Source organism: Heliangelus exortis, chromosome 1 (genome assembly GCF_036169615.1).
Source record: "Heliangelus exortis chromosome 1, bHelExo1.hap1, whole genome shotgun sequence".
In the NCBI taxonomy this organism is placed as follows: Eukaryota; Metazoa; Chordata; class Aves; order Apodiformes; family Trochilidae; genus Heliangelus; species Heliangelus exortis.
In genome coordinates this window covers 8,857,681-8,870,710 of record NC_092422.1, presented here as the reverse complement: position 1 = coordinate 8,870,710, position 13,030 = coordinate 8,857,681, and the positions used below count along the sequence as shown (strand labels likewise).

General features: G+C 40.1%; 1 protein-coding gene across 5 annotated transcripts in view; it reads left to right on the top strand.

Moving 5' to 3' along the window:
- Positions 1–13,030, top strand: part of NOX4 (NADPH oxidase 4) — a 102,300-nt gene that overhangs the window by 86,100 nt on the left and 3,170 nt on the right. For all 5 annotated transcript variants that reach the window (XM_071733459.1, XM_071733468.1, XM_071733485.1 and 2 more), the window contains 4 exons: positions 4,590–4,709; positions 8,281–8,389; positions 8,960–9,028; positions 11,047–11,147. In XM_071733459.1, coding sequence (XP_071589560.1) covers positions 4,590–4,709; positions 8,281–8,389; positions 8,960–9,028; positions 11,047–11,147 — 399 coding nt within the window. The remainder of the gene's footprint in view (positions 1–4,589; positions 4,710–8,280; positions 8,390–8,959; positions 9,029–11,046; positions 11,148–13,030) is intronic.

Below are 13,030 nucleotides of genomic sequence, written 5' to 3'. Positions count from 1 at the left end.
TAGCTCCCAGTGAGCCTGGGAAAAAAATTGATGATATAATATCAGCATTTTCAATATGGTTAGTGAAGTATAAGATAAGCATTAAACTTTTCTAAGGACACTGAGGTCCAAGTCCAACAGAGATGTGGGCAGTTCCTTATGGAAGATAAAGACTTGTGTCTCAAAAGCAGTACAGCTTCCTGTGTTCCTGAGACAGTGTCCCTTGGGTAAAGAAAAGTCTCATGTTACTGCAGTTGGACTGCCCAGCTCTGGAACAAGCTCTTATTGCTTGCTGGGATAATTCCGTACTATACATATATCTGCTGTACTATAGAATGTAAGTGTGCTTTAAATAGAAAATATGCTCACCAGCTATCTGTAAGATGTTTTTTAATAATGTAATCTGCTATTTTTTTGTGGTTTGTTCTGCTTTGAGGAGCTTTTTCTGATTGTGAAGTAAGAAACTGTGCCAGAAAAACTGAGAGCACTCCTAAGACTAGAAATGAATACATGTGATAAGAACAACTCAGTATTTGAACAAGTTGGCCTAATGGGAGAATTTCTAAACTTTTAGTGAAATTCCATTTCCTCCCTTCATATTAATTAAATCTGGGGAAAAAGGAGAGCGCATCTTGGTAGTGGGATACATTTGGGGCACAATTAAAAAAAAAAGTCATCTTATCCCCCTTGGCTTGACTGACTTTTTATTGAATTTTGTGAGATTACATTCATAATAATTATCTGGTTTAGTGCAAAATTTCCCAGTACTCCCAAATGACAGTAGGAATGTGTAGGAATGTGTTGACAGGAAGTGAAAGTTGCATAATATCTACAAAAATCTATGACTGAATTGCTGCTTTGTTCATCACTCTGTTGCTTGATACAGCATCAGGGTTTTTCCTTCCAATGACTTGAATAAAGGAAGGATTAATTCCTAACTGACCCCCTCCACAGGGCCATGGTAATCACTTTTCCTTTAATTATGAATTATTCCCATAGTAAAATAGGCTTAAATAGCACATGTTTATGGCATCCAACAAAAACTTCCAGGAAATCACGTTATCTTTGTCTTTCAGTCTTTTCAGGCAGCCTTGTGGAGCCAGTTAATGCAGTAGCAATATCTCTCCAGCTTTTTCCCCATTTCTGTTTCTCACACTTGGAAGCAGGGATGTCTGGCTGTTCTGTGCTGGGCCACATGCAGACACAGTAGGAGGCTCTTGGCTCCTCTGACTGAGTTTGCTGTCCAAACAACTGGTCCTTACTCCCTCAGAGGGAGACAACACAGTGTGCAGATAGAAATATTTCACAGGCCAGATGGGGCTAATGGGCCACAAACTGGAGCAATCTGACCAAAGTACATATTTAATTGAAGGTTGTTTCTTAAATATCTGGCATGGAATTATGCACTGTGCTTGACTGGTTTGTGGTGACCAGATCTGGCTTTGCATGTTTCAACTCTTGATCATGTCAGCAATATTCAGTGGCACTCAGACCTCCCAGGAATTGCTTTTTGAGATTAGATATACATAAATACCTTAGGTCTCAAGTAGGCTTAAGTGCAGTTCTGCTGAATGGCAGCCCTGCAGTATACGACTATTGTCACATCCACTGTAGTAATATCTGGAAAAATCTCCTTTGCTAGTTTGCTTTTGTTTTGTTCATTTGTGGTTTTCCCCTAAAATGTTGGCTTTAAGTCTATATATCCAAATGACAGCTAGTGCTGCTTGTGTAAATGCAAGGAATTTCCCTCAGGCCTGTGCTTAATGCCCTTCATACCTTTAGTAGTGATTCTCCAGATTTCATCATCTAGGCAGGACCTGGCTAGGGTGACATGTATAAGAGGTATGCCAGGAATGACAGTGGACTTCAGTTGTTGGTCTTTGTTATCCAATATTTATTTTTTTTTTTTTCCCTACACTGATTCATGAAATTAGATCTCTTTTGAGATATACATCTGAGACCCACTGCATTTATGACTTTCCCCAAGACCAAGTTAATTTCAGAGTAATAACATGCTCCTCTTCATTCCCCCTGTTGCTTATTTAAAGAAAAGATGCTCCTTTACCTGCTTAGTCAAGTGACAATGCAACATTTAGAAGATCTGCACTCTGGACCAGCAGTGGTACCATTTAATTAGAGGAAAATAAGCCCTTCTTAAGCAAATAAGTGTTATGTAAAATGAAACATTTAATGAGAAGATTCTTTATCTGTTTATATTGTATGTGCATATCCTGTTAATTTTTTCTTGGCTCCTTGGTGCAAAAGAATTTATCTGTCCTAAGTAATGAATAAATTTTTGTTTCTCTAATATTCTCATACTGGTTCTAACATATGTACCATTGAAAAGCTTTCAGATTCTCCAAGAGAACATTTGTAGAACACTGTAGCAAGTCCAGAATACAAAGACAGAAATAAGGACAAGCATGTTAGGATTGCAAATTGATTATTTATTAATATTAGTGAAGAATTTTGTTTATTTAAAAATGTCTGCTGCCAGCACTTCCAGTGCTTTCTGTTGATGGCTGTGGCTGATCCAGTGTCTTCTCCCTTTCTGTTCAAGAGCCAACAACAAAATTTCTAAGGCAGGACATAATTAAGGATCAATGTTTTTTGCCTCCAGATCCATCAGAAAATAGGTACTTACCTGTGCTTTGGTAAGATGTTGTAGAAGAAGGAGCCTAATGTATGAGGCAGCAAGATATTAGCAATAGCAGAAGTCTGGAAGAAATTTCCTAGGAAGGACCATATAGGCCAAAGACACCCAGGCAAGATCATAGAATCATAGAATCATAGAATTAGCCGGGTTGGAAGGGACCTCAGAGATCATCTAGTCCAACCCTTGACCCACTGGAGCAGTTGCTAGACCATGGCACTGAGTGCCACATCCAGTCTTTTTTTAAATGTCTCCAGGGACGGAGAATCTACCACCTCACCGGGCAGTCCATTCCATAGCCTAATCACCCTCTCCGTGAAGAAATTCTTTCTAATATCTAATCTAAACCTCCCCTGGCGCAACTTAAGACTGTGTCCTCTTGTCTTGTTGGAGGTCATCTGTGAAAAGAGTCCAGCTCCCACCTCGCTACATCCTCCTTTCAGGTAGTTGTAGACAGCAATGAGGTCTCCCCTGAGCCTCCTCTTCTTCAGGCTGAACAGCCCCAGCTCTCTCAGCCTCTCCCCATAGGGCCTGTGCTCGAGTCCCTTCACCAGCCTGGTTGCCCTCCTTTGGACTTGTTCCAGGGCCTCTACATCCTTCTTAAACTGAGGGGCCCAGAACTGGACACAGTACTCGAGGTGTGGCCTCACCAGCGCTGAGTACAGGGGAAGAATCACCTCCCTGGACCTGCTGGTGACGCTGTTTCTGATACAGGCCAGGATGCCATTGGCCTTCTTGGCCACCTGGGCACACTGCTGGCTCATGTTCAGTTTCTTGTTAATGCAGACTCCCAGGTCCCTTTCTGCCTGGCTGCTCTCCAGCCACTCTGTCCCCAGCCTGTAGCGCTGCATGGGGTTGTTGTGGCCAAAGTGCAGGACCCGGCACTTGGCCTTGTTGAACCTCATCCCGTTGGAATCGGATGTTGTCTTGACTGGTAGGATGCCTAGGATCAGACCACAAAAACTAAAAAAAATGTGATCATAATCTTTGTTGTGTTCACTGGTTACCTAAAGTGTGGAGATTCAGTGGGCCACTCATACACAGAACAGACCTTGACTGCAGGTGCTGTTCAGGTTCTCTTCATAATAGTTTCTAAAGCTGAATCTGTTATGAATTAAGATATGCAGTTGGCATTCCATAAGGAGAATAGGGATATGTGACTCTTATTAGAGATTCAGATATTACAGTCAGCAAATTTTGACATATCTATGGATGACCTTGGTCAGACTTTTAGCAGTATAGGTGAGTTTTAAGGTCAAACTTTTTAAAATTACAGTCAGCTGCATCTGAAATATTAAATATTAGTTACAAAGGGACTCAGTCTCCTACATGATCTCTGGAACAGATGGACAAAATTGTAAGAATGAGAGTCCTGAGTCAAGGGAGGTAAATTTGATGGGTCTTACCTCTCTTCAGGTATCCTGTATGATTGGGATAGATCACATTTCCCAGGGTCTGGATTTCAAGTGAAGGAGTAGAGAAATGTTAATTTGTTCCTCTTGCTCACTGATGGTTACATGTCACTTTTTTTTATTCCCTGAAGGCCGTTGAAGACCATGATGACAAGCTACAAAAAATAAATTTTTGTACTCATTTGTCCATTTCCTTGTTTCTGGTGTTTAAGAGGTGGCAGGGCTAGCCAAACATTCTTCCTGCTTATGGTCCACCAAGTTGTTATTGTTTTCAGTGCAGCAGTTTTTTTACCTTCTAATACCAGAAGAAGGGCAGTCATAATTTAGTCACCTCCAGCTGTTGGACTAAAAAAATGTCTTGTTTGATCATGAAATATGGCAAGAGATTTTATACAACAGTTTTTCATACTACTCATATGTCAGCTTCTCTCTACATTAATCTTTCCAGGAAGAAGTTTTCATATTTTGCATCCCAAGGCTAATAAAAATTTGAAAAAATTCTTTGTAGGATGCTAATTCCAGCCTACTTTTTCCTCTCTTTCCAGACTGTATGTGGATGGACCTTTTGGAAGTCCCTTTGAGGAATCCCTGAACTATGAGGTCAGCCTCTGCGTGGCTGGAGGTATTGGAGTTACACCATTTGCATCAGTACTCAACACATTGCTGTAAGTGAGCTTCAGCCTTTTCAAACCATTTTCCTCCAGTTTATCATAGTACTGCATGTCAGAAAGACTTTCAGTGTCTTGAAAAAATTCCATTAGCACAGCACAGTGAGTGATTCCTTGGAGAGAGGTAGAGGACTGGGGTGTTCCCTGAAGACCATAAATAATCTTGTACAGGCTTTGTAACCCAAAGAGTTGTGTCAGTAATGCACCTGAGCTGGGACAGTGTCACTGACCTGCATCCTGCATCTAGCATAGCTGTGATTAATGTAGTCACAGTCCTTCAGTCCTTCCAACCCCTAACATTCTGTGATTTTGTGTGATTCTGTGACTTGTTCTCCTAGCCTTAGCTTAGATGAGGCAATGGACTATGACAAGGAGCTTTGGGAGTTAGGAAGCTGTGACAGTTTTTCTGCTGGAAATACAGGGGGTCAGCTCTTCTGGACTGTTTTGACTTCTGCATTATGTAAGCTCAAGTTTTTAAAGAAAAGGGATCAGCTTGGATTCAGATTGAATTCAGATGTTTAACTCCATTTGGAAACTGGAAACTTTGGGTATGCTTTTTTCTTTACTATTTTTCTTTTCTTTTTTTTTTTTTGGTTTTTTTTGGGGTTTTTTTTGTGGGTTTTTTGTTTTTGTTTTTTTGTTTTTGTTTTCTTTTGTTTTCTTTTGTTTTGTTTTTAACTTAAAGTGTTTGACATTTTATTCAGACCAGACATTTTGCCTCTTGTTTCTCCATCACACTGGCAGCATGGTTCCTACCAAATCTTACACTATGTGGAATTTACAAGTTATCTTGCTCCTGATAACTATTAATTTTTTAAAAATTTTTAAATTTTTTATTTGCTATATTATTGGGTCAGAGCTCCAGTCCTAGGTTAATCACCCCTGTTTCCTAAGCACTGTATGAACAGCTAACCAGAGCAGCAAATGCTTCCCTGAAGTGTTGAAAGGCTAGCTGGCTTTGAGAGGGTTTTACAATGCACAGCTGAAGCATTTGCTCTAAGATGAACATGCCAATGGCTAACTCTTAACTTCAAAGTGAATTTAAAGCCTGTAATTTACATGCTGTGCGTGTTCTTCTGTACTCAATCTGAGCTGGACCTGCCAATGCTGAGCACTCCTGAAAATTAACAGCCCCACCTGTCTCATAACACTGCAGCCACAAAGACCTTCTTGTGCTCCCTCATTTTCTTTCCCTGAGACCATATTGATTACCCTCTCAAAAACAGTGTATATTTTTTCTGAAAGCCTGGGGCCCAGTGGATAAGATGATCAGTTTTGTCGTGATGAATTATCTTTGACAGTGCTTAGCAAAAATGTCACAAATGATAATGATGGGTCAGCAGCAGGTAGTGAGATGTTTGGCTCTCTCAGTGTGTTATCAGAGGCTGAAGGAACTTGCAGAGACATTGCCATAGAAGGTTTGTGTCCAAAAGCTTTTGTAATGTATATCAATTAGGACAAAGCCATAAATGAGCTTCCAAGCAGCCATTACCTGCCTTTGTAGCCCATCTTCCCCTAGTGCACTGTAACATTATGCAGGGGAATCATTCTGTCATTCTGGGAAAAAGTAAAAGTCTAAATCTGCTTTCCTTCTCAGTATTTAAACATCAACTCAGCACTGGTTTAGTGGATGATCTGCCCTGTTTCTTTGCCTTGGCTTGGCAGCAGAAATCAGCAGGTGTGAACATCCAAACCACCTTGTGATGCCAGCACTGCAGAGCAGCAGGGCCAGTCCTGTTGAGTCAAGGACATGCAGTTCAGGGAAAGATCAGAAGTCTGTTCATGCAGTCATTTGTTTCCTGCTCAGTTGTCTTCCTATTTTATGTTCACAGTTTAATTCCTGCTCCTGCCCTTCTCTTCTCCTAACTGTTGAACCCTATTACTTATTTTTAAGAAAATCAAAGTCACAGTACGAAAAGCTAGTGGCTTTCATGCAGAAGGGTCTGTAAATAATGGCCATTATTATGGGCAATGGTAACACACAAGAAATGTCCTGTACCTGTGGATTTGGCTATAATGGGGGATTGTACCTTTGTTACATGAATATGTCCTGCTGGAAGCAGACCCAAGCATATATGTCCAATGCCCTATTTTAAATCTATGCTTGACCTGTTTCATTAAGTGGTGCAGTCCAGCCTCTTTTCCAGCTCCAATGTTTCGTCACCCAGAATGCTGTTTTGTTACTGAACTACAGCAGTTCAATACAAAATGCCTTGCATTTTTCTCTTCTTTAATCTTTTTTCCTTTTCATGGTGAAAGGCATTTATTTCCTTGCAACTGATTATCTTGTCACATCTGACCAGATTGTGACCCTTCCTGGGGGCTTGTCTCAGTATAGGCAGACAGAAAATGATGGAGAAAATCCTGCTTTGCAGGCCAAGAGTTTACAAATAAAAAAGCTGAAATCAGGACTTGAAATACAATGTACTCTCCAGTCTTAAAGCACTTTTTTCTCTCTGTGTGGTGTTTACACCAAAGGTGAGTTCTCAGCCCTTGCATGTTCTTGGGCTAACATTGGAGAGTAGAGGTATAGGGAGGTAAGACAGTGACTGAAGTCATGACTTAGGGTAGATATGTTAATATGATATCCTTAATGGATATGTCAGCAGGCCTAGACTTTGGAATAATGCACAATAGATATAGTGAGATGTATCATGAAACTTTCCAACTGGAGCTGGCTTCTGGGACTAGTGTTAGAAGATGGCAGGCCATGGCCTTTTGTATCTGCAAATTATTTTAGGACAAAAAAGGAGTAAAGGATCTCTGAACTTTCTAATTTAGTGATCAGAACAACAGAAAACAACACTGGCTAACAAAACAGATACTTTGGATGTTTGTGTCTTGTTTGAACTCATTAATCATTAGGATTTTTTTAACTTCTGCTTTCTTTCCCAGTTCATTCCAGTGCTTTCTCTGTGCTGTATTTGTGTTTTATTTGCATTGGAAAACTGACATGATTGCAATGTTTTTCTAAAGGCAATACCAAAATCTCCCCATGACTGCATTTTCCCCTCCAGCATTTTCTGAAGACTCTCTAATATCACACAGTTCCCTCACATAGTGGAATTCTGATTTAATTTGGTCTTTGTGATTTTGCTAGAGTATTAATTATAATCAATCAGAGTCTTTCACATATAAAGGCAGAATTAAGTCTTGACATTATTGAATTTGTCAATATTTTCCTCGTATGGGCCACCTTATAAACCTAATAAAGAATTGACATAATACGCTTGAACTTAAAATATCTGCTTTGCTTTGAAATAAAAGTTTGGTAACAATGCATAAATCCATATTTGCTGACTAAATCATTTGTATAGCTGACAACTTTCTAATGTGGAAATAGTACCTCTGGAGGGTATTAGCTCTGTGCTAGAGATTTCATATTCTCAGGATCACCATAATAGGTTGTATTGGTCTTGGCAGCGTCTGTTGTATCATAGGATGAAGAGCAACTCAGCAGTTAGCTTATAATGGAAATTCATGCTTCCATTAATGAATATAAAGCATCTTAATTAATGTTTCCTTTTTAAATGATAATTTTTAATTACCCGAACATTTTCTTTTCAAGTGATGGCTGGAAATGCTACAAGCTCAGAAGACTCTACTTCATTTGGGTGTGCAGGGACATTGAGTCTTTCCGCTGGTTTGCAGATCTGCTCTGTGCGTTGCACAACAAGGTAATGGGTGTTGCATGGGGGGTACTGACAACCTATTAACTGCAGGGTATGTTCACACCACACAATAGCATGCAATAGAGAAAGACAAGCTCAAAACAAGCAAGCTCCAATAGTACTTCTGCTTGGACTACCTGACCCATACTTCCTTTATTCCTGGTGCTGCAGAAAACAATTTGAGGATCTGTCACCAGTATTTCATTGCATGTGGCCGTGTACCAGTACTCTGGACACTTATCTGTAAAATTTATGAGGTGGAAGAAGAATGTGCAGGCTAAGGAATCTGAGACCCCTTTAGCCATTTGGGTAGTAGACAAATTGAGAATGGGGGGGATTTATGCTTTCAGGAGGTTTTAAGAGCAGTGTGGCTTCCTCAAATTCTTTGCACAGAATAATGTGTAGCATTCTGGAGTGCACAAAGGAGCACTAAGCCAGTGTATCTTCTTCATTAAAAGCTTACTTCCCTGACATTGAAACCCAAGTCTCTCAGGATAGAAAGCACAAGTGACTTTACCCTTCCATTAAGAAAAGGAAGGAATATTTTTTCACTAGCTGTTTTTATCATCCTTCCAGCTTTGGCAGGAGAATCGACCAGACTATATAAACATCCAGCTGTACCTCAGTCAAACAGATGGAATACAGGTATGTGGCTAAATGCTGTTTGTAAACTGAACTGGACCTTGGGGTAGTAGACAATACAAACTGACAGTCAAAGGCAAGAGGGAATTACTGCAGATGGTAAAAACAGGAAATGAGGCCGTGAACTCAAGTGATTGATTCATTACTAGGCCAAGAGAGCAAGTCCATCCCCACAGCATTAAGAGAATCGAATCTAGTAGCCTTAACTTGATTAGATATGGGCAGAAATCCATATCCTCCTTTTCTAGGAAAGAGGTCCTTCCAGGCCAGGCAACAGACCAGGCAGTTGGCTGTGTTTTGTAGGAAATCTGCATCATTTCTGGGCTAAGAATCAAACCAGAATGGTTCTAGGAGCTTGCAAGATCAAATCTTCTTTTCAAATACATATTGAAAGAAAAGTTACAAATCTTTCGATGTTTAAGACTGTAAATTATACTGAACTGTTTGTTATGTACTACCAATCCCAAAGCTGGGCCAGTTCCTCAGATCTTGGCATCTCCAATAGCTATTCATGCTTATGATCTTCATTTAACATTATTTAGTACATAAGCTTGGGCCTGATAATTTACCCTGCTGTGTTTGGAAATTTCCATTGACTGCAGCAGGCCCAGAACCAAGCCTAAGAATTACTACAAAACATGAAATACAGTGAGAAGCCATGCCCAAAGGATTTTGATCTGCCTGGTATGAGGTGGAGACAGCGTAACATTCACAACTCTGGAAGGAGCACTATCCATAAGTCTAAATAATGTGATAGCTAAAGTAGCTATGAAGAGTACTCCACAGATTTTATGACTGGGTGATGTATGTCAGCTGGAATGGGTTGTTGGAAAATGCATAATTGGTGAACCTGGTGTACAATTGTTGGGTTAAAATTAAAGCCTGAAGCTGGACTTCACTGTAAGGATACAGCGAAGTTGTAACAATAGACAAATCAAACCAAGTTTTCTAGTAATGTGTATTGAGCAGCTACTGCATTTAAGTCTTTAAAAACTTAAAAACTTTAAGTCTTTCTTTAAAGTTACTTTTCTTTAGCAGCTGTTGAACAAAACTGGAATGAAATATAATGCTGCTCATGATTTCTCAAGGGGGAGTTAAGCTCAGCTCTCTTTTGCCTTACAGCTTCTGTGTTCCCTGATGCTAGTCCAAAGCACTGACTGCTAGCAACATTAGGGCAATTTTGCTTTATTCTCCCTTTGCTGAGAAGCAGCATGCCTGTGTGACAGCAGGGAGCCAAGCCCATCCCTCCACAAATGCCTCTTGACTAGAACAGGCCAACAAAGGATGAGTTAGCCAAGGCTCTGGGTTTGCACTGGTGTGGGCAAGGGTTCAGGTCATTCAGCAGTGGAGTGAATCTGGTAGCCTTGCTAAGATGGAACTTCTCCTTGCCTTTCTGTCACACTCATAAAACCAAACAAAGAGGATGCAATGTGATGGAAGGGCATTTGACCTTATCAAAATGCTGGTGGGTTAGCAGTGCTGGAATGGATTGGGATCCAGCGGGGAAGAAGTTTTAGCTGCTTTTTTGCTGCTATAGCAACTTAAAACAGGTGGCAAACTACTCTGAGGGAGAAATGGAAGATTTCCCTTGTTACTTTTTCAGACCTATTCATCTTAATAGTTACTTGTATGAAGTTAAAAAAGACTTCAGACAGAAATATGATTTTTGTGTCTGCAGTGTTTCTTCCAGCTTAGCATTAAAAGCCAATGAGGGAATGAATAATAGGGGCATGGTTATTGGTTTATGGCATAAAAAAATTGGTTTAAAAGTAATGGGGAGATGAATGAGCAGCTACATGAGGAACAATATGTAACGAACACCAAGGAGAGCCATTGAAAAGCAGTGAGCAGAGGTATTGGTGCATTAAATGGCTTCAGTTTTAATCACTACTGTCTGATACTCGTGCTCAGGTTTTACACCTCAGCAATATGGTAAGTCAGCCAGTGTCAGAAATGAGAGCCCTGGGTGATATGAGGCAATTTACAAATCAGGCAGAATTAATTTCTTTTGTTTCTTTCAGAAAATAATTGGTGAAAAATATCAAGCTTTAAACTCAAGGCTTTTAATTGGACGACCCCGGTGGAAACTTATTTTTGATGAGATAGCAAAGTGTAACAGGCGGTGAGTACCACTTTGGTTGAAGGGTGCCACAGTTTGAACTGTGGAGTGATGTTCTGTTTCCAGCTATGTTTGTATGATAATCTTTTTTGGTATTATCTTAGAATGTAATTTTTAAGCTACTGGTGTTGAAAGTAGTTAACATTATGAGAGATATCCTGTATAAACTGAAACTTTTTGTTTTTTTACACTCAGAACAGCTCATCTTTTCATGCAGCTAGGATGTTCAGTTGCCCAGGAAATAAAAGTAATAGATTTACATCTCACTGCACAGAGATTCCTTATGGTTTTGTCAGTGGCAATATCTTGCTTGCAACATACGCTGTTTTATATATAAAGTTGCATTTTTTAAAATTGTTGGCATCTTGTATAATCTTCACAATTTGTAATGCTGGTTTGCAAACAGAAGGCACAAGGAAGAATCTGACTGTTCTGTGTTGCTTTTACTCTGAGGATATATCATCTTTGGAGGGAGATTCCTGGCACTTCTTTATTCTTTGTCAAGACCTGGCAATGCCTTTTTACTGTGCTAGCCAAACATATTGTGGTCTGAAACAAGACAGCTGTAAACCAGACAAGACATCCAATTAGACTATGGAATGTCTTTGTCCAGATCCAGTTCTGTTGGTTAAGTATTTTACACTGACAGTTTTCTGTCTCAAAAGCTGATCTAGTGGAAGGGATTGTGTGAGTTTTCTCTAGTTCACTTCTGGTACAGTCAGTGGGATGGGAGTAAACCACCCCCAGGAGCTGTTGACAGAAATCTGGGTGCACCAGGTTGAAATGTGCCTCTTGATCTTATTCACCTGCAGAACTTACCCTCAAGAACATTTTGTCCTCTCTTGCACTGAAGAGGTGAACATCTGCCTGTGGCTTATTGGCTCTTCTGTGCTGAGGCTGAATATGACCGGAGTACACTTGAGCCCTGGCTCTTGAGAAGTATTGAGTGTCAGTATCACAGCTGGCAGAGAAAGCTGCAGACAGTATGTGTCTTGGATTCAGGTCCTAGAGGATGTTGTGGACAGGGTCCCTTGCCAGGATGCCCCAAAGGCTGCTAGAGGTGGACATCCTTAGTAGGATTCTCACACTGTGCAAATGATTCACTTAGGGAAAGGTTTTGTAGTAGAGAACCATGGGAAAGAAAGGGAAATAGAATAGAGGAGCAAGTTGACTCTGGCTCAGAGTCCTGCATAGAGGACTGTTGACCTCTTCTGCTTCATTCTAATGTCTTTTTTATTTAACTGTGTGAATGCAGTTTTAAAAGATGAAAATGACAATGTTTATGCTACTTCTTTGCAAGGCTGTAAGTGCACATAATATAGATGAAGCTATTAGTGGTAGTCTTACTTCCTTTTTCTTTTGTACTTTCCATCTCATCACTCCTGATTTGACTTCAAGTACCATTTGCTCTGCATTTCCACATCAAGTCTTTAAATTGTGCCACCATTTCTAATCAAGGTGTCTTTTACTACCTAAATAATGTTCTTACTCTTTTGATTATCCTGCAGCTTGCTAAGATGTAGCCTTCCTCACCCTTCATCACCCTTTTATCAGGGTTTATATGTCTGTATCTATAGTCATAGGTATGTGTAACATGACAGATAGTAGTGCAAGCTGGAGCTCAGTTATCCCACAGAAACTTATCCGTTTTAAGTAAATATTCTATATTTCCCTGGATGAGACAGGAATTTCCATTTTTCTCTATTGTAGGATTTCCTGGTCTCATACTAACTTTTACTTCAGTTTATATTTCTCATTAACATTCCACTTAAATGACCCTGTAGGCTGAGCAATGAAGTTATTTCCAAGATCTGGTGCCAGTGTTCTGGCTTTCACATGTATTTGCAGTCACCCCTTGGGCTTGTTTGTGAGCAGCCAAGATATTT